Source organism: Microcebus murinus, chromosome 32, assembly GCF_040939455.1.
Source record: "Microcebus murinus isolate Inina chromosome 32, M.murinus_Inina_mat1.0, whole genome shotgun sequence".
Lineage (NCBI taxonomy): Eukaryota > Metazoa > Chordata > Mammalia > Primates > Cheirogaleidae > Microcebus > Microcebus murinus.
This window is the reverse complement of record NC_134135.1, coordinates 2,127,552-2,149,521: the sequence shown is the minus strand read 5'-3', so window position 1 is coordinate 2,149,521 and position 21,970 is coordinate 2,127,552. Positions and strand designations below refer to the sequence as shown.

At 43.9% G+C, this 21,970-nt stretch overlaps 1 protein-coding gene across 3 annotated transcripts; it reads right to left on the bottom strand.

Moving 5' to 3' along the window:
* Positions 1-11,988: 11,988 nt before the first annotated feature.
* On the bottom strand, positions 11,989-21,571 carry LOC105877179 (leukocyte immunoglobulin-like receptor subfamily A member 5). 3 transcript variants are annotated; one of them, XM_012775523.2, is made up of 6 exons: positions 21,157-21,571; positions 20,686-20,970; positions 20,238-20,540; positions 18,486-18,536; positions 18,206-18,338; positions 11,989-13,102 (listed from the first exon to the last, which is right to left on the bottom strand). In XM_012775523.2, the coding sequence occupies exons 1-6, from the start codon at positions 21,467-21,469 to the stop codon at positions 13,096-13,098; spliced, it is 1,092 nt and encodes a 363-aa protein (XP_012630977.2). In that variant the 5' UTR covers positions 21,470-21,571; the 3' UTR covers positions 11,989-13,095. The 3 variants fall into 3 exon arrangements, with proteins under 3 accessions (XP_012630977.2, XP_012630979.2, XP_020139106.2); XM_012775525.2 differs by lacking the exon at positions 18,486-18,536; XM_020283517.2 differs by lacking the exon at positions 20,686-20,970.
* Positions 21,572-21,970: the final 399 nt, after the last annotated feature.

Sequence of the window (21,970 nt, the reverse complement as noted above, 5' to 3'; positions counted from 1 at the left end):
ATATATTTTTTTTTGGTGGTTTTGTTCTTTCTAAACATTGAAAATCTAATCCCATTTTCTTGTGGACTATAAGATTTCTGTTGAGAAGTCTGCTATTAGTCTGATGGGTTTTCCTTTATAGGTGACTAGACACTTTTGCTAATTTTAAAATCCTTTCTCTCACTTTGACTTTAGTCATTCTTATTATAATATTCCTTGGTAAATTCCTTTTTGCATTGTATTTGCTTAGGGAACATTAGGCTCTTATATCTGAATGTCTAACTCTGTTGCTAGTCCTGGGAAGTTTTCATCGATTATTTTCTTTAACCAGGTTTTCTAAATATTTTAATACTTCTTCTACCTGTGGGATACTGATAGTTCCTAAGTATGGTTACTTTACATAGTCCCATACATCTTGAAGGCTTTGCTCATTTTTGTAATTATTATTATTATTGGTCTGACTGGATTATTTCAAAAGAACTATCTTCAAATTCTGAGGTCCTTTCTTCTGCTTGGTCTAGTCTATTTTCATAGGTTTTCAATGTGTTTTGTATTTCCTTCAATGAGTTTTTCAGCTCCAGAATTTCTGTTTCTTTAAATGATGTCTACCTCCTTGGTAAATTTATCATTCATATTCTGAATTGATTTTCTGATTTCTTTGTATTGGTTTTCAGATTTCTCTTCCATCTGATTGAGTTTCCTTAGAATAAATATATGAAATTCTTCATCTGGCATTATGATAAATTCTTCTGGGTTGTGATCTGTTGCTGAGCAATTGCTGTGGTCCTTTTGTGGTGTCACATTGCTTTGTCATGTTTTCTGTGTCCTCTCATTGATATCTGCATAACTGATATGGCAGGTGCTGGTTCTAAATTTTTGAAATTGTTTTTGAAGAGGAAATTTTTTTTCTGAAGGTGTATATATTAATATGTTGTTGGTTGAGTAAGGACACTTTGGCTTTGATTTGGGGTGCTTGAAATAGTGTGATCTTTGTATGATTTCTTAGGCAGTACATAGCATATGTGGTATCTGTGATTTCCTTGGTGGCTTAGGGTATAGTACAGTTATTAGCTGAAGCTGTGCTGAAGTTTTGCTGGGTACTTGAACAGAAGTCATGTCAGTCTTTGAACCCAGTGGTGAATGCAGTGGACTGAGTGTGCCTTATTTTAGGCACCAGAGCAACTTATACTAGCAGTGGTGTTAGTGTGTCCTGGGGAGCCAATTCTTGGGCCTTCAGGTGGCTTGCTTAGAACCCAGTAGTTGGAGCAGAGGCCCTGGTTTGTGGGAGGGTTCTCAGGCCCCTAACTAAGTGTCTGATGTGGTGTGGAAGGTGGCAGTAAAAGTGGTGGATCCACCCACTAAGACCCAAGTGGTCCGCATTTGTGTTATTGGTAGCTACTGTGGATTGTGCAGGCTAGTCCTCAGTCCCACAGCTGCCTGTAACAGAGTATGGGCTTACAGGCAAAGAGAGTAGTGCCCCTTTCGGGCAAGCAGCTTTGGCAAGAAACTATGGGGACTGCTGTTCACTTGTCTGTCAGTCTCAACAGCAGGCTCCACCAGGTCAGTGGGGTCTTTCCCAGGGGTGCATGGGAGTGCCTGGGCTCCTCTATCACTCCTCTGAGCCTGCAGGGCACACCTGGTATCTAGGCTCTCAGAATGGTGCCCAGCTCAAGCTGCTCTAAGCTCAGATGCCTGCAGCATGTTATGTGGGTTCCCTTTCTGGAGCAACACCTCTGCATGCTTGCTCTCCAAGCAGCTCCCTATGTCAATCCCAAGAGCTACATGCACCAGGGAGTTCTCTTGTAGCCAAGATCATAAAAGTTTGTGTAAGCAAGTGGATCCCTGAGGAATTCTCTCTCAGTGTTTCTCCACATCCCGGAGCTTCTCCAGCCCTCAGCCATTCCCCAGACAGCTGAGTTTCCCTGAACCCTCCTCTTACCCACTTTGGTACTTTCTGTTGCTTCTCTGGTGAATCCTAGCACTCTCCTATGAAATGTGAGAATCCGCTTACTATTCTGTTTCCTCTCTGTGGAGGAGGCACATACTACTGTGTCTATTTGATCATCCTAATCCTATCTCCCTCCAATCATTTAAAAATGATTTTTCTCCGCATAGGAAAGGCTGGTGGGGAAAGGTAGAGGGAGGGCATGTTAACAGACAAATCAAACGTTTTTGAGGAGGGCATGTGCTAAATCAAGTGTGCCACAGATCTATGAGTGGTCATTGCCGAAATGTTAATGGGGGTAAGGATTCCTTTGGTAGATATTTAAGTGAAAAAGCAGTTTACAAAAGAATCTCTACATCATTTTTAATGTGTGGGGAAAGCATGATATATATGCATAAAAAAGCCAGGTAGAAATAATGACAATAGCCAGCATTTATCCAGCATTTTACATTGAATGAACTTTGCTTTATTTTACTGGAGTATCACTAAAACCCAACGAAGTATATTCCATCCATTAGGAAATTGAAACCTAAGAAATTAAATAGTACTGCATGCATGCACGTGAAGGTACCATCATAGGTATGTGTTGGTATATGTGCATGTGTGTACATATGTGTATGAGTATAAAGGTGTGTGTGTGTGTGCACATCTGTGCATGTGCATGTTTTCTAATAAATGTTCATTTGTGTGTGTGTATGTGTGTAACAGATCAAGATGTACTCGGTTCACAATTTCTTTATTTTGTCTGTCATTGATCTGAACTCAACTCATAAGCTGCCCATCTTAAATAACAGGGAATGCACACATGTTTCCGAAAGTTTAAACTCAGCTCTTCCCAATCATTTAAAACTCTTTAGTCTAAATCCATCTTTCCAGTTTCCTTCACCTCAATCTCCTTCCCAGGGTGGAGCCAGCAGGGAGGAACCCAGTGTCAGAGGTGACAATTGGGATAATATGTGACTCCGTGTCCTCCTGCTGGCCCTCATGCCGGAGCTTTCTGCAATATGTGGGTTTGCTCACCAGGTTGCCAGAGGCCCCTGCTGATGTCTGTGTCCAGTGGTATCAAGTCCTCCCTATCTCTGCTCCCTCAGAGCTTGGGGACTCTTCCTCTTGACACCATGTCCACTGAGCCCCAGGGGTTCTGTGGGCATCTGTGGATGGAAGGTCAAGAAGAAAAGATAAGTCCCTGTGTCTGTTTTTCTGTCCTCTTCCTAGAGCTCCTCCTCTTCCCACCAATCCCCCAAGAGTTTTTTCTTGAGTGTTTCCTAAACCATATCTGTCCTGCTTTCAACTGCAGCCTTGCTGCCTGGACTTACAGGACTTCCTTACACTGGAGCAGACATTGGGACATGGTCAGCCCACCTGTGCTCTGCAGGCGGTAGAAAAATTCTGAAATTCCCTCCCTCTACTAAGGCAAGGCTGCCTCCTCGCCTTCCTAAGAGCCCATTTACTGACCTGTCTACTTAAGATCACAGCCAAACAAACAAGATTGCACTTGAAAACACACTGGACTAAGAGTTGAAAAATAACCAAAGACAAAGACACAGAGAGAGACCCAGAGAGACAGAATGTGTTCCAGGTGAAAAACAGAGAAATTCAGTCATAATGTAACAGAAGGAAGCAAAGATGAACAATATAAGGTTAGGAAGCAGATCCCTGGAGGAAGTTAAACATGAATACAAATAGAAAATTAAATCTCACTACAAATTAAAATTGGGCAGGAAAACGAGGCAACCAGCCTCTCTGGGCCAGAACAGAGACCTCCCAGCACAGTGAGCTCAGCCCATCCCAGGAATCAGGAGCCCCATAAGGATATACAGTTTATATTTGCATACAAATATAAAATTGTTGTATAGACAAAATATATACAACTTATATTTGAATATATTAGGCCTGGCCAACCTTGGACAAGTTATTTCGTGTCTCAGTCCTTCAATTCTTCTTGAAAAGCAGAGAGAATGAATAGGAAATGCTGTGGGGAGATTGTGTGAGAAAAGAATGTGTTAATCTTTAAAAAGAACTAAATAGAAATTGCTCCTTGGGAAGAGCTAGTTAAGTTTTCCTTGAATTTTTAAAAATAATCTTTATTTTTGAAAGTGACTGATTTGTGAGCATTTATTTTATTTAATTTTTTAGGCATATTATGGGGGTACAAATTTTAAGGAAAATGGCCTCCCCCCCCCAACAAGTCTGAGTTTCCAGTGTGACCATCCCCCAGATGGTGCACATCTCACTCATTATGTATGTATACACCCACCCCCTTCCTCCCTCCCACCTGCCCAATACCTTATTACTGTAGTTCTTATGTGTCCACTTAAGTGCTGCTCAGCTAATAGCAGTTTGCTGATGAGTATATATGGTGCTTGTTTTTCCATTCTTGGGATACTTCACTTAGTAGTATGGGTTACAGCTCTATCCAGGAAAATACAAGATGTGCTATATCACCATTGTTTCTTAGAGCTGAATAGTACTCCAAGGTATACATATACCACATTTTATGAATCCACTCTTGGATTGATGGGCACTTGGGCTGTTTCCACAGCCTTGCAATTATGAATTGTGCTGCTATAAACATTCAAGTGCAGGTGTCTTTTTGTAGAGTGTCATTGGATCTTTTGGGTAGATGCCCAGTAATGGGATTGCTGGATCAAATGGTAGATTCACTTGTATTGCTTTAAGATATCTCCATATTGCTTTCCACAGAGGTTGAACTAGTTTGCAGTCCCACCAGCAGTGTAGGAGTGTTCCCCTCTCTCCGCATCCACGCCAGCATCTATTGTTTGGGTACTTTTTGATAAAGGCCTTTCTCACTGGAGTTAAGTGATATCTCATTGTGCTTTTGATTTGCATTTCCCTGATGATTAGAGATGTTGAGCATTTTTTCATATGTTTGTTGGCTATTCTTCTGTCTTCTTTAGAAAAGTTTCTGTTCAAGTCCTTTGCCCACTTTTTAATAGGGTTATGTGAATTTTTTCTTGCTGATTTTCGTGAGTTCTAAGTCTATTCTTGTTATCAGCCCCTTATCAGATGCGTAGGATGCAAAAATTTTCTCCCATTCTGTAGGTTGTCTGTTTACTTTCATGACTATTTCTTTGGCTGTGCAGAAGCTTTGTAGTTTGATCATGTCCCATTTATTTATTTTTGTTGCTGCTATGATTGCCTTTGGGGTCTTCTTCATAAATTCTTTGCCTAGGCCGATGTCTAGGAGAGTGTTTCTAACATTTTCCTCTAGAATTCTAATAGTTTCATACCTTACGTTTAAGTCTGTTATCCAGCGTGAGTTGATTTTTGTGAGAGGTGAAAGGTGTGGGTCCTGCTTCAGCCTTCTACAAGTGGCTATCCAGTTTTCCCAGCACTAATTATTGAAAAGGGATTCTTTTCCCCAGCATATGTTTTTGTCTCCTTTGTCAAAGATTAGATGGCTATATGAGGATGGTTTTATATCAGGATACTCAGATCTCTTCTACTGGTCACTATTCCTATTTTTGTGCCAACACCAGATTGATTTAATTACTACAGCTTTTACTATAGTTTGCTATCTGGCATAGTAATACCTCTGATTTTGTTTTTGTCTTTTTTTTTAAGTAGTTTTTTTTTATTTCGGCATATTATGGGGGTACAGATTTTAAGGTTTCAATAAATGCCCATTTCTCTCCCTCTCCCCAAAAGTCTGAGTCTCCATCATGACCATCCCCTAGTGATTTTGTTTTTGTTGTCTAGAATTGCTTTGGATATTCGGGGTCTTTTTTGGTTCCATATGAAGTGTAAAATTATTTTTTCTATATCTGCGAAGAATGCTGATGGGATTTTAATAGGTATTGCATTGAATCTGTAGATCAGTTTGGGTAGTATAGGCATTTTAATGATGTTGAGTCTGCCGATCCACAAGCATGGTATGGATTTCCAACTGTTTATATCCTCTGCTATTTCCTTCCTCAGTTTGTCATAGCTCTCCCTGTAGAGGTCTTTTACCTCCTTGGTTAAGTATATCCTAGGTACTTTAATTTCTTTGTTGCTATTGTGAAGGGAATTGAGTCTTTGATTTGGTTCTCAATTTGATTGTTGTTCGCGTATATGAATGCCTCTGATTACTGTGTATTGATTTTGTATCCTGAGACTTTACTAAATTCATTGATCAGTTCCAGGAGTTTCTTGGTTGAATCTTTGGGGTTTTCTAAATCTAATATAATATCATCAGCAAACAGTGAAAGTTTGGTCTCTTCTGCCCCTATTTGGATACCTTTAATTCCACTTTCCTGTCTGATTGCTGTAGCCAGGACTTCCAGCACTATGTTGAATAGAAGTGGAAATAGTGGGCAGCCTTGTCTGGTTCCAGTTCTAAGTGAGAATGCTTTCAATTTTTCTCCATTCAGTATGATGTTGGCTATGGGTCTGTCATATATGGCTTGTATCATTTTTAGGTATGTTCCTTCTATGCCTATTTTCTTAAGTGTTCGTATCATGAAAGGGTGTTGAATGTTGTCAAAAGCTTTTTCTGCATCTATTGAAAGAATCATGTGGTCTTTGTTTTTGCTTCTGTTTATGTGGTGAATTGCATTTATAGATTTATGTATGTTGAACCATCCCTGCATCCCTGGGATGAAACCCACTTGGTCATGATGGATTATTTTTTTGATAAGCGTCTGGATTCCCTTAGCTAAGATTTTGTTGAAATTTTTTGCATCTGTATTCATTAGGGATATTTGTCTGTAGTTTTTTCTTTTTTTTGCATCCTTTCCTGGTTTTGGTATCAGAGTAATAATTGCTTCATAAAAGGTGTCAGGGAGGTTTCAATTCTTCTCGATGTTGTGGAATAGTTCCTGCAAGATAGGCACCAGTTCTTCTTTGTAAGTGTGGTAAAATTTGAGTATGATACCATCTGGACCAGGATATTTCTTTTTAGGGAGATTTTTAATTGCTGTTTCTATTTCAGCTCTGGAGATTGGTCTCTTTAGGAATTCTATTTCTTCTTGGTTGAGCCTAAGGAGGCTGTGTGTTTCTAGAAATTTGTCCATTTCCTCCACATTTTCCAGTTTGTGTGCATAAAGATTTTTGTAGTATTCATAAATTATGTCTTGTATCTCCTTGGGATCAGTTGTGATATCTCCTTTTTTGTTCCTGATGGAGCTTATTAGAGATTTCTCTTTTCTGCTTTTTGTTAGCCTAGCCAATGGCATGTCAATTTTGTTTATTTTTTCAAAGAACCAACTTTTTGTTTTATTAATGTCCTGAATAGCTTCCCTGTTTTCAATTTAGTTTAGTTCTGATTTGATCTTGTTGATTTCACTTCTTCTGCTGGGTTTGGGGTTGGTCTGTTCTTCTTTTTCTAGCTCTTTGAGTCGTTTCATTAGATTGTCTATTTGTGACCTTTTTGACTTTTGGTTATAGGCATTTATGGAAATAAACTTTCAGAATTGCTTTAGCTGTGTCCCAGAGGAGTTGATAACTTGTCTCTCCATTGTCATTTTGTTCATAGAATTTTTTTATTTCCATCTTGATTTCTTCATTTATGAAGTAATCATTTAGTAGGAGGTTGTTTAATTTCCACATTTTTGTGTAGAAATGTGAATTTCTGTTAGGGTTGATTTCTACTTTTATTCCACTGTGATCTGAGAAGATACATGGTATGATTTCTATTTTTTTAAATTTCTTCAGGCTTACTTTGTGTCTTAGGATATGGTCAATCTTAGAGAATGTCCCATGAGCTGATGAGAAGAACGTATATTCAGTGGATTTTGGGTATAATGTCCTGTATATGTCAGTCAGACCCAATTGTTCTAGAGTTTTGTTTACGTCCATTATTTCTTTATTAATTTTCTATTTGGAGGATCTGTCCCGTGCCATCAGTGGGGTGTTGTAATCTCCAGTGATTATGGAGTTGCTGCTAATCAATTTGCTTAAATCCAGTAAGGTTTGCTTTATGAATCTGGGTCCACCTAAGTTGGGTGCATATATATTTAAAATTGTTATCTCTTTTTGTTGAACTGTACCCTTCACCATTATATAATGACTATCTTTGTCTTTCACTACTTTTGTTGGTTTAAAAACTAAATCATCTGAGATTAGAACTGCCACTCCAGTCTTCTTTAGTCTTCCACTTCCTTGGAATACTGATCTCCACCCCTTTACTTTTAGTCTATATGCATCCTTGCAGCTTAGATGTGTTTCCTGAAGACAGCATATACTTGGCCTGTATTTTCTTATCCATTCAGCCAGCCTATGTCTCTTGAGTGGAGAGTTTAAGCCATTCACATTTATTGAGATATAGATAAGGTGGATTACTGTTCATTCTGTTGGATTGGGTGTTGTTGCTTTGATTTCTCTCTTGAGCCATTGTAATATCTGGCCTTTAATCTTTGGGTTTTGTTTTGTTTTTATATTTGTGAGTTTTTATTATGGTGTTCCGTGCATAACACTGTTTTGAGTACTTCTTGTAGGGCTGGTCTTGTCTTGGTGAATTCTCTGAGACTTTGCTTATCTGAGAATGTCTTCATTTCTCCTTCATATATAAATCTTAGTTTTGCAGGGTACAAGATTCTAGGCTGGGCGTTATTTTGTTTCAAAAGAGTAAGAGTGGGGCCCCAGTCATTCCTTGCTTGTATTGTTTCAGTTGAGAAATCTGGCGTTATTTGGATCGGTTTTCCTTTGTATGTAACTTGCTTCTTTCATCTTACTGCTTGTAGGAGGGTCTCTTTTGTTGATATTTTGTTCATTCTGATGACTACATGGCATGCTGTTTTCCTGTTTGCATTGTATCTCCCAGGAGTCCTTTTGGCCTCTTGTATTTCTAATTCTAGATTATTGGTTAGACCTGGGAAGTTTTCCTCAATTATTTCTTCAAAAATTTTATCCAACCCTTGGGTTTTTTTCTTCCTCCTTTTCTGGAATCCAGTGGACCTGCAGGTTATTTTTCTTTGTATAATCCCACAATTCTTGTAAGCTTTGCTCATGTCTCTTATTTTTCTGCTCTAACTGTGATTAATGTATTTGATTGAATGAGTTGTCTTCAACCTCTGAGATTCTTTCTTCTGTTTGGTCCACCCTATTTTTGAGGCTTTCCACTGTGTTTTGAATTTCCCCAAATAAATTCTTCACTTCCAGGATATTGGATTGATTCTTCTTCAAGATCTCAATCTCCTTAGTGAATTTTTGTTCCAATTCTTGTATCTTCTTTGTAGTTTCTTTGTGTTGGTTAACCATTTTTTCTTGCATATCATTGAGCTTTCTTACAACCCAATTTTGGAATTCTTCTTCTGTCATTTTTGTGTTTTGGGTGTGTTCAGACTCTGTTTCTTGAGAGCTGGTGTATCTCCTCAGGGGAGTATTTTTGATTTGATTTTTTTAGTTGTGCTGGGCCCTCCTCATCTGGATCTATTGCTAGAGCTCAGGTGTCCACTCTTTTGTAGTTTCTTTATCAACCACTGGGGTGAGCTCTTCCCCCACACTTGGTAGATTCTCCTAAGGGGGGGGTAGCTTCAGGGGGTTCTCCCTAGATTTGAGGGAGAGTGGGTTTTTTTTGTCTCGCCCCGCCTCCAGGGGTGGAGCCTAACACTTTTGGCAAGAGAGATGCGGGCTGTGGGAGGAGGTATCTCCCCAGTCTGCCCTGCACCCTGGCGCCCCAGTGGCTGTAACTCCCCTGGGCTGTTAGACTTCTCAGTAGTTCGTTGATGGAGCCACACCTAGCAAGTCGATCACAGATTGTGTAGGGGTGGCATTTGCCAGGAGAGACTCTAGGGTGGGCGGAGGAGGGGGACTTGCCTGCTGATGGCTGGGCTGTGGACCCCCTCAATGGCGACCACTTGCCCACTCACAGGGCACCAGTACTGGGGGCAACTGATTAGGGTGCGGCTGGTGCTGGGTTGGGAGCCTGGGTCAATGGGACGCCCCATTGCGCCTCCTCCACGCCGCCTGCCCAATCGCCTGTTCAGCCACAGCCCTCGCTCTTACTGACCCGCCCTGTACGGTTTTATTCACCTGGGGCAGTTCCAGCTTAGAGTCCCTGCTTAGTCTCACTGATTACCAGAGGCAAGTCCTCTAACTGCCTCCCCTGTCCGCACAGTTCAGATTCCTTCTGTCTTGGAGCCATCCTAGCACGGGGCTCAGTGGAGATCACGTTGTTTTCCACCATTAACTGGACTTTCCAGCACCCTCTTCTGCCACAATTTCACACCAGTTTCAGACAGGTCTCTGGCTGGGTGGGTGTGGAGGTCAATGGGGAAGCAAGGAGTCCTCCTGTGGGTCTGATCCCACTTCACCATCTGGCCCGGTGGGCCGGCGCCCTCCCACTCGCCCTATTGTTTGCTTTGCAGTCTCCAGAGATTGCGATCTTATCTCCCGATCACCTTGTTTTTCCTTTTATGAGAGTCCCGCGCTGAACCACTGTGGATTCTTGATGCTGCCCTTGTAGTGGGGAGATCCACTTATGTGTAGTAGACCAAGATCTGTGTTTCCTTCTCTTGGAGCAGGATTCCGGGGGGGTTACCTCTACTCCACCATTTTCCCTCTCCGAGCATTGATTTTATAGTCTGAGACTTTGCTGAATTCATTTATCAATTCATATAACTTTAAAAAAAAATACTAGCCTTGTTTCTTTTGTGTTATTTTATTTTATTCTTGATTTTCTTTTGAGATAGGGTCACCCAGGCTATAGTGGGGCAGCAGGATGGTGGCTCCCTGCAACCTCCAACTCCCCAGCATAAGTGATCCTTCCACCTCAGCCTCCTGCGTAGCTAGGATTACAGGTGTGACCCACCATGCCTGGCTAATTTAAAAATATTTTCTAGAAACAAGGTCTTGCTGTGTTGCCCAAGCTGTTCTCAAACTCCAGTCCTCAGGTGATCCTCCCACTTCAGCCTCTCGAAGTGCTGGGATTACTGGCATGGGCCGCCTTGTCTGGCTTATGTATTCTTTTTTTAATTGACAAATGTAAGTTGTATGTATTTATGGAGTACAGTGAGGTGTTTCGCTGTATGTTTACATTTGAGGTCTGCGGTCCCCACAGAGACTTGCCCATGGCAGGCTTGTTACTGTCTTTTGTAAACACACACACACGTATATTAAGCCGAATGGGACGCTCTCGCCCCCTAGTGGTGCATAGTATAATTTTTGTTTTAATTGGAATGGTGAGAAGAGTTTTGACGCTGTAAATGGGGCAGAGACGACAGACACATCCCAGGCCACAGCGGAGTCGGGGCTCTCCCGTCCTGTGTGAGTGCACGCATGTGTGCGTGCGTGTGTACACTGAGTGCAAGTGTGTGGGTGCGTGTGCATGTGAATGTATGCTCCCATGCATGTGCACGTGTGTATACCAGTGGCTAGGTGGGGTCGTCTCTTTGTCTTCTTCCAGCCACACCTCCCCTGAGCCCATCCTCATTCATCCCTGATACATCAGTCACTTTCATCAGGAAACGCTGACACCAGCTCCGAGTCCTGCAGTGAACAAGTTCAGGGCATCTAATGTGCAATGCGAATGGTGAGGGATGTGCTAATGAATTTGACTGTGCTAATCATTGCACAATGTGCTGTATGTGTATATCAAATATCATATTGTATATATTGAACGTATTCAATAATTGTGAATCGAATACTTTTTGAAAAAAAAGAAAATGGTGACACTGCCTTTGTGGCTTTCATTTCCCCCACTTAATTTGACAACTGTGAAGGCAGAGACTGGGTCCAAGTGACCTGTGCACCCAGGACCCAGCACAGGGCTGCCAGATGTTAGGGTTTTAAAACAATTTATTGACACACAAAATAAATCATGACCCAGAGAACTAGGCTCAGCCCTCAGTTGCACACTGGGGAAAACTCTTATAGACATCAGCCTAGGAAAAGAATTTATGAAGAAGACCCCCTAGGGCAAACACAGCAGCAACAAAAATAAATAAATGGGACCTTATCAAATTAAAAAGCTTCTGCACAGCCAGGGAAACTATCATTAGAGTGAATACACAACCTACAGAATGGGAGAAAATATTCGCATGCTATACATTCAATAAAGGGTTGATAAAAGGAATCTATATAGACCTTAAGAAAATTAACAAGAAAAAATCAAACAACCCCATTAAAAAGTGGGAAAAGGACATGAGCAGAAACTTTTCAAAAGAAGACAGAATAAAGGCCAGAATAAAGTCCAGAAAACATATTTTAAAAAGTGTGGGCCGGGCGTGGTGGCTCACGCCTGTAATCCTAGCACTCTGGGAGGCCGAAGTGGGCAGATTGCTTGAGGTCAGGAGTTTGAAACCAACCTAAGCGAGACCCCGTCTCTACTAAAAATAGAAAGAAATTAATTGGCCAACTAAAAGTATATATACAAAAACTTAGCCAGGCATGGTGGCACATGCCTGTGGTCCCAGCTACTCGGGAGGCTGAGGCAGGAGGATCGCTTGAGCCCAGGAGATTGAGGTTGCTATGAGCTAGGGTGACGCCACGGCATTCACTCTAGCCTGGGCAACAGAGTGAGACTCTGTCTCAAAAAAAAAAAAAAGTGTGATTGCTGGATTAAATGGTAGTTCTACTTTTAATCCCTTGAGGTATCTGCACATGACTTTCTTTAGAGGTTGCACTAGTTTGTAGTCCCACCAGCAGTGTACGACTGTTTCTATCTCTCCCCATCCATGCCGGCATTGGTTGTTTTGGGACTTTCTGATAAAAGCTATTCCCACTGGAGTGACATGATATCTCACTGTGGTTTTGATTTTCATTTTCCTGATGATTAGAGATGTTGAGCATTTTTTCATGTTGGTTGGCTGCTAGAGAGGAACATAGGACACTCAGCGTGATAAAAAGGTGACAGGGTGATACATATGCAAAGAATTGAGAATGCGAGGAGGGTAGAGTGCACGCTGCTTCTCTGTGAATTCACAATGCTGCGTTTAGGGCAAACAAGCCATATATAGGTAGTAACCTGCGCCTTTCCCTTCTTTCCATGGGAGCGGTGAGCTGGCAGGCTGCCTCTAGTCTGCCATTTCTTTTTTCCCTCCCAGAGGCTGTGCTTGATGATTGATGCTTTTGTGATATTTGTTCACATCATCTAAATTGGATAATTTCTTCATGATGTCCACTTATAATCTTTTGAAGTCTGCAGGATCTGTAGTGATGTCCCTTGTTCAATTTCTAATAGCAGTAATTTCCCTGGGGTAGAATTCTCATCCTTCTTCTGTGGTCTTGCCTCATTGCCTAAAGGGAGCAATGAGTTGGGTTAGTGCTCTAGGCTTGAAGGGAAAGCTGATCTGTCTTATCTTATGGATCTTTATTTTAAATATTCCTCCATCAGTCCTTGCCCATGTAAATTGGCACATAACCTCCCTTGTCTGGGCCTCACTTTCCTTGTTTGGAGCATGCTTTTTTTTGAGAAAGAGTTTTACTCTGTCACCCTGGATAGAGTGTAGTTGCATCATCATAGTTCACTATAACCTCAAACTCCTAGACTCAACCAATTCTCCTTTCTTAGTCTCCTGAATAGCTGGGACTATAGGTGCATGCCAAGATGCCCGGCTAATTTTTCTATTCTTTTTTTTTTTTGAGACAGAGTCTCACTTGTTGCCCAGGCTAGAGTGAGTGCCATGGCATCAGCCTGGCTCACAGCAACCTCAATCTCCTGGGCTCAGTGATCCTACTGCCTCAGCCTCCCGAGTAGCTGGGACTACAGGCATGCGCCACCATGCCCGGCTAATTTTTTGTATATATATATTTAGTTGGTCAATTAATTTCTTTCTATTTTTGGTGGAGACGGGGTCTCGCTCAGGCTGATTTCAAACTCCTGACCTTGAGCAATCCGCCCGCCTCAGCCTCCCAAAGTGCTAGGATTACAGGCATGAGCCACCGTGCCCAGCCTAATTTTTCTATTTTTAATAGAGATGGGGTCTTTCTCTTGCTCAGGCTGGTGTTGAACTCCTGACCTCAAGCAATCCTCTTGCCTTGGCCTCCCAGACTGCTAGGATTACAGGTGTGATCCACTGCACCTGGCCTGGAGCATGTCATTATAAGCCACACTTCTCATAGTGGTTGTGGAGCCTGATGTGCCTGGGACATGGTGGGGCTCAATCATAGCTGGTTTCCAGACATGAAGGTTTGGGGACATGAAAGGATTCTGGTGTTAGATTCTTCAGTCAAGGCCAACAATTGATATGTCCATGAAAGAAGCCCCATCTGTCCCTATTACTTAGAAATGATACTTACAATGTTTTATAATATATACTTATGTTCTCATGCACAGCAAGAACAATGATAGCTCCTGCAGTCGGTAGGGCACCATAAGAAAGAGGAGAAAGCAAAGCTAGGTGGCCACCAGTGTCTGGGACCATCGAGGGATTATAACAAGTAAGTTTCCAGCTCAGTGAGGGACAGAAGAAGATGCCCAGGGTCATCACAGACAGGGAGGGAGTCATGGCTCTGTGGTGAGGTTGGAGCTATGGTTTCCCTTCTCTCGAATTTTGCAGTGGGGGCTGGAATACCTGCACTCCCTGCCCTGGGCCCACGGTCACCACTGAGCTATCCGTGTGAGCGTGGGGCAGGTTCACTGCAGCGTCGTCAGACATGGTGACAGTGTGAGCGTGAGGCTCCGCTGGACCTGACACTGCCTGTACGACCCTGAGCAGACACTAGCTCTGGACAGCAGATGCCTCATGGCAACAGCAGATGGAATGGCCCCCACCCCTTTCAGCTCTGAGCTCCAAGGAAAGCCAGGAGAGAAACTTTCTATGGAAGATAAAGTGTGCGGGAGGTGAGCAGTCACACAAAAAGGGGCAAGAAGGAGGAAACCCTCATGCTGACGAAAAGTACCACAATCAACAATCTACATTTACGAAAAAGACACCTGCACTCAAATGTTTATAGCAGCACAATTCATAATTGTAAGGCTGTGGAAACAGCCCAAGTGCCCATCAATCCAAGAATGGATTAATAAAATGTGGTATATGTATACCATGGAGTACTATTCAGCTCTAAGAAACAATGGTGATATAGCTCATCTTATATTTTTCTGGTTACAGCTGGAACCCATACTACTAAGTGAAGTATCCCAAGAATGGAAAAACAAGCACCACATATACTCACCAGCAAACTGGTATTAAATGAGCAGCACCTAAGTGGACACATAGGTACTACAGTAATAGGGTATTGGGCAGGGGGGAGACGGCGGGGGGGGGGGCGGGTATATACATACATAATGAGTGAGATGGGCACCATCTGGGGGATGGTCATGCTGGAAACTCAGACTTGTGGGAGGAGGGGGGGAAAAGGGCATTTATTGAAACCTTAAAATTTGCACCCCCATAATATGCCAAAATAAAAAAAACAATCTACAGCCTCATAAACGGAGGTCACCATATCCAAAGAAATAGAATCCTGGGAGTATGTGAGACCCATCTTAAAGTAAGCAAATTTATATATCAAAAAAATACAAGAGGAAATTGAATTTTTGACCCAAGAATATAGATTATACTATAGCTGAATGGGCATGATAGAAATGAATTAGAAATCAGAGAGGTGAGAAATCCAACTGAATGAACATGATCAAAACATTCATTCCTTTAAAGACAAGGCACAGCTTATGAGCCAATAATGAAACTGGAAGATAATATTGAGCCAGTTTTCCTGCATAAGAGATAGTGAGAACTCAAAAGGAAAATTAAGGTCTAGGAAGGAGCAGAATGTGGAAGGACAAAGTCACATCTACCTTAGGATGATGTCCTACAAAAGCTCAAGAGATGCATAGTTATTAAGGGCAACGTTGAAGGGTCAGGTGTGGACAAATAGCTAAGCACGAAGCAGCCCAGGGCAAGGCTGGGCAGGTGGGATCCGTGTCGCACACGTTGAACCCGCCACTGCAGCCTTCAGCTTCATGGGGGGTGAGGAGGGGTGGGGTGATGAGAGGGAGAGGAGGGGTGGGTAGATCCTTAGCCATCAGAGGTAGTTCTAAGTATTATATATTAATATTATTCTTTCATTAATGTAAAATAATATTTTTAAGTATTCTAATAGATTGAGATTAAAAGGAAGGCATTTCCAGAGCCATAAATTCAACTATTTTATTGTTTTCATATTCAGAGAAAGCAATTCTACATCATGCAGTTCAGTTAGAGGAATATTGAACTGAAAATGGAGAAAGTGAGGGAAAATGGGGTGAAAACTATTGGAAAATTACACATACGCATATGCACAGCCACACACATGCACAGGCATACATATATGAGTACTCAGAGTTCAGCTATTGTGTGATTAGAAGCTGTGCTCTGTAAATGAGAAGGATGAATGAATCTTTGTTCAAAATATATAATTGAATGAATACTTAAAAATGTCTCTAGTTCTTCTAAATTATCCTTTTATTACCATGTATGTGTAAGAGTAATTTACTTACTTAAAAATTTAAGTCCCACACCCCCCCCAATCACCCAGCAATGAGGCACAATAGATCCATGTAAAATAAAATGACAAAAAAGTAATATAATATAAAATTATTTTAGTAATAAAAGTTGATATGTTATGTTTTAAATAATCTATAAACAAGGAAGAAATAGCACCAATAAAGGTTCAATCATCTACTCACATATCCTTGAAATACACACAGCATAAACTGACACATGCTTCAGGAATGCATCAGACATAAACTATTAAGTGTTTACTAGACAAGAAAGGAATTATCTCTCAATCTTTCCCAATTGCTATCTTACACATTATTTTTCCTTTCTATAGTGCAATTATTTAATAGCTAACACTAAAATATATTATCTTTTAAACCTTTAAATACTACATGAAATAAACAAAACCCTCAATCATTCATGGGATCTATATTTGAAGTTATAAAGTAAGAAGAGACAATAAAATTGCAATATATCAAAAATGTAGGATGTCAAAGCAAAAAAGAAACATACATAATCAATATCAGGAATGAAAGAGGGGACTGTACTATGTTTCTCTACATAATGTTCTCTTCTTTTGAACTTTATGTAATGAGATAACCATGTACACATTCTTTTTATAATCTTTCATTTATTCCCCATCATGTTTGAAAACTGAACTATGTTATGGTTTGTCATTTTCATTTATGCATTTCACTACCTCATAACTAATACACCACTGGGTACATTTGCCACATTGTCTTTGGTTTTTTCGGTAGATGGATTGTTATATTTTATAGTTTTTGGCTCATAGGAACAGCACCCCATCACGTTTGTGAAGGCATCCTGGTATATATGCACACACTTTCTCTGCGGCATATACTTAAGGGTCATAGCTGTGTCTCTCCTCTATTTAACCAGATAATTCTGATCTTCTCCCGTAATTGACCAAAGCAATCCACACTCCTACGAGTAACGTACTACAATTCTACATCTGCATGTTCTCAACAAAAAATGATGTTGCGGTTTACTTCTTTTCCCTCTGTTGTGCTATGATTTTGGCATCACAATTTTACTGAAACTGCACCATAACAATGAGGCAGAAATTGTCACGACCTGCAGATAAAAGGAAACATGGCTGCACATCGGGACTCTCACCAAGTTAGGTAGCATCTGGCTCATACTCACTTGTGAATGACAGTTCTGCCCACAACTTCCCAGCTCAGCATTACATGATGTCATATTGGCACCTTGAAGTTGGTCATGAAGGGACCAAAGTAATCAGCAAACGCTATAAATCAGGGACTTTTTTCAATTTTTTTAAATCAGAGAGCTGGTTTAACAACACACCACGAAGCTGACTGTTCAAGCACCAGTGTGTAGATTCCAAGTGATGATATTTCCATCAAAGTACACAGTTAGCACTTGATGAAGAGTGAAGGGAATGTATAGTCCACACAGGTGCTAGGGTGCATCATTTTGGATGTATCTTTTGAAGCCGGGGATCTAATTTTTGCCCATTTATTCAGTGACCTAATCCAAATCCATGTTCAGAGACAAAGACAGAAGGAATCAATCGCACATACCAGGGAAGTGGTACTTAGAAATAAAGGAAAAAGTGTCACAGGACAGTGGAGCAGAGCGTGAGGTACAAAGAGATGTGACTCAAACTTGCCCTGGGGATGAGCCCACAGGTCACAGGGAGACGACGGAGGGAGGGACAGTCAGGGAGTCAGCAGGGGCGGGAGGGCAGCACACAGAGCGGTGGAGGCAGAGTCCTCTCAGACACGTCCTGCCCCGACCCCGTCTCCTCCCCGCGGCGTTCTCAGCAGACAGCTCCCCAACTCTGCCCCAGACTTTCTTCCAGAACCTCCTGGGGTCATCAGATTTGTTTCCAAGGCCCTCCCACTCTGGATGGTGCGTTGTTGTCTCTGGAGTTTACCTCCCGGCTGCATCCTGGTGTCTTCTCCGGCTGTGCCAATCCTCAAACAGCAGAATCCCGAGGGCCACCAGGATCAAGCCAGCCAGGCCCATGCGGACGAGATTCTCCACTGTGTAATCCTGGGGGTGCGGGGCTGGGGATTGTGGACAAAGAGATCAGAGAGGCCAGAGCAGAGCAAAGTCACACAGGATCCCTGGAGGTTCCCCGGGGACACCGTCCTGCCCTGGACAGGCCTGACCCTCTGTGCCCAGCCCATGACTGAGAGGGTGTCCTCACTCACCACTCGTGGGATCTGACTTGTTTTGTGAGGGGCTGATGGTCTCAGCTGCTCCTGAGCATCAAGTAAAGAGGGGTGGGGTGAGGAGTTGTGGAGCCCTGAGCCAACATTGCCTGGGTGATAGAGTCTTATGCTGCTATCTACTTCTCATGCCAGAACTCTCTGTAGCCCCTCAATGAACCCTTTCTCTGCTGCGTCAGAGCCCCCCTGGTCTCCTCATTGGACCCGCCCAGTCCCCAAGTGTTATTTGCATTCAGGTCCCTTTTCTGAGTCGCTGTGGAGCACATTTGGCTGTGCCACAAGACTCAGGAGCAATTTCTCCTCAGCAGGACTAGTTGAGCCCTTGAATGTTCTTTGTTAGTTTTGAGACACAGGACCACGTGAGTTAATCCATCTGTGGGGGAGTCTCCACCCATCAGAAGCTGAGCACCCAGGCTCTGTGGATGCGGTGTTGGTCCTCGGGGGCTCCTGAATGTCAGGGGCACAAAGGGGGGAACGTCTGGGCTACTTCCCCTTCACCCCACCTCAGCCGGGTCACCTGGGGTCTCATCACCCACTGAAGCTCTTTTCAAATAATTCCTCCAATAGTCGCAAACATCTACAATGGGATGAATATGTGTGTGTGTATTTGTTATATATATGCATATATTTTTGCATATATACATATAAACACACACATACATAACAGACATGCATACACACATATACATATTTACACATACATATATGCAGATACATTTTCCAAATGGTAGTGTCAAGTCAGTGGATCATTAAGCATGTTTCCGAATGCCAAGAGTGTGGATATCATTGAATACTCCAAGAACAAACCTGTAGGCATGCAGCAGTGAAAAGCGTTAGTTGGACGGATGACAACTTTAAGCTGCAGATTGTACGTGTTGTGGTTTGGATGTTTGCGTCACTTCCAAAATCCATGTTTAAACTCAATCCCCAGGGCCCCAGTATTAGGAGGTGGGGCCTTGGGAGGTGACCGTGAGGGCCGTGCCCTGGTGCGTGCATTAGTGCTCCTGTCAAAGGGCTGGAGGGAACCAGCGAGGCCGCCTTCTCGCCTTTGTGTCCCTTCTGCCACGCGAGGACACAGAATTCTCCCCGCCAAAGGACACAGCACTCAAAGTGCCGTCCTGCAAGCAGACACCAGGCCCTCACCAGACACCGATCCTGCTGGTGTCTTAACTTGGGCGACCTCGTCTCTAGAACTGTGAGAGATAAGTCTCTATTGTTTATCAGCCATCCCTGTTTCAAGTATTTTGCTATAGCAGCATGAACAGAATAAGACTACACGTGTGTGTGTGTGTGTGTGTGTGTGTGTGTGTATGTACATACATATAAAAATGTACTAAATAGCTACACAAAACTGTAAATATGTAAATGTAGATGTGTATGTACGCATATATACATATATGTATAGGGAGACAGAGACAGGGGGAGACATAGACATTAACAGGTGAGAAGGAGGCAGGTCTATCCTGGACAGTGTCCCAGCGAAGGTCCCACATGGAGATGACACTTAAGCTGGTCCCTAGGGAGCAGCAGGCCCCAGAGAGGAGCCACATGAAGACCCATCTCTCTTCCTGAGCCTCCCGCGTTCACTGTCTCTCCCTCCCTCTCTGTATCTCTGGTCTAACTGTCTCACGCACTCTGCATCCCTGAACTCCCCTCACCCCATCGTCCCACCAGGGGCTCAGCTGGGGACCCGTCTAGACTCTGAGCCACTGGGCAAGGACGGGCCTTTCTCACCTGAGACCAGGAGCTCCAGGGGGTCGCTGGACTCTGACCACACCTGGGGGGCGTTCCTGTGATAGCCATAGCATCTGAAGGTCCAGCTGTGGCTGGGGGGCACGTGAGCCACAGGGAACAGGGCCTTAAACTGCCCACGGGGGTGTTCATGTGACTCAATATGCCAGGAGAGCTTGTATTCTGTCCCCTGAGTCAGAATGAACACGTTGAATCTCAGCTGTGAGTCACACTGGAGGGTCACCTTCCCTCCTGGGGTCACGACAGGGCTCGGCACGGCCGAGAGGGTGGGTTTGCCATAGAATCCTAGGAGAGAAAGAGGCAGCTGTGTTCAATGGGGCTCACACCTTCCCCATCACCCCCAGGGCTGGCTGTGACAGGGAGACACCCTGAAAGCAGAACCCTTCCTGAGGGCAGAGGCTGGGGCTGAGACCCTCGAGTGTCCTCTCACCTGTCACCACCAGCTCCAGGGCAACACTGGGCTCTGACCACCCAGCAGGGCTGTGACAGTAACAGTAATATCGCCCTGCATAGAGCTCTGTCATGGATGGGATGAAAAATTTAGCCTTGCTCCCAGGCTCCAGTGGTTTCCTTCTGATCCAGTGTGCTGAGACTCCCTCTTTATACAGATAGTACTCCTCAGCGTCCAGGGTCCCCTGACACCAGACAGTCACTGGCCTCCAGTAGGTTATCACAGAGTCTGGCTCAGCCCAGAGAGTGGGTTTGGGGAGGGTCCCTGGAAGGAAATCACAGGCTTGGTCCCAAGATGTCCCCACCCCTCAGATCCCAGCTCTCAGCCCAGGACCCCCAGATGTCCCCGTCAGTAAGCCCAGAACTGCTGTTCCCCATCCCCAGCTGCCCAGGGCTGTCCCCTTGTCCCCAGTTAGGATGAGGGACCTGGGCCAGCTGGGGACAGACTCACCTGCCTGCACACGGGTCCTGTTGCCCAGACTCAGCCCTGGAAGAGAGTTCCCTGTGAGAGATTTGTCCCCTGAAGGCTGAGCACGTCCTGTCCTCCCCGGAAGCCTCCTGAGCCCCTGGGGTCTCCTGCTAGAGCAGGGCCTGGCCGTGGGGTGGGGTCCCTCCCAGAGGCAGAGGCAGAGCAGGGCCGTGAGGGTCGGGGTCATGGCGTGTCCTCCCACTGGTCCGGCTGGCAGGTGGATGAGACCACGGGGCATGCAGGACAGACAGACACTCAGGGTGTGGCCACTCGGAGGCTGGGTCCTTCCTGTCATGGGGTTGTCCTACCAGCAGCCCCAGAGGAAGGGGAACTGCCCTCATCCGCAGGAGCCTGGTTCTCATTTCCCCAGGGCTGGGGTAGGTAAGCCCCTGGTTCTGTGAAGACATTTTAGGTAGCAGTGGGGTCTCTGCTGACCCCCCGCCACTGTCTACTTCATCTGCCTCATCTCACAGAAGTTTAGGACTTAGGAGCAAATAGACCCAGAGCCTTCTACCTTGGCCCCTCCCAGGCGAGGGTGATGAGCTCCACTCCTCCCTCTGGGAGCCTCCCCACGGGGCCTCCTTCCCCCCCTCAGCCCGTCCTTCAGCCCAGCGCTGCGGGTCCTCCCCGCAGCAGTTGTCTCCCCACCCTGGAGACGCTCCAGGGAAGCTGCAGGTTCGAGCCCACGGCAGACTCAGACCAGCAGAGACACACGAGCGTCTGACAGCGCAGTTCTCCTTGAGCTGCCTTGTGGCCGTGAGCACGAAGGGGACATACAGGGCAATATTGGAAGAAA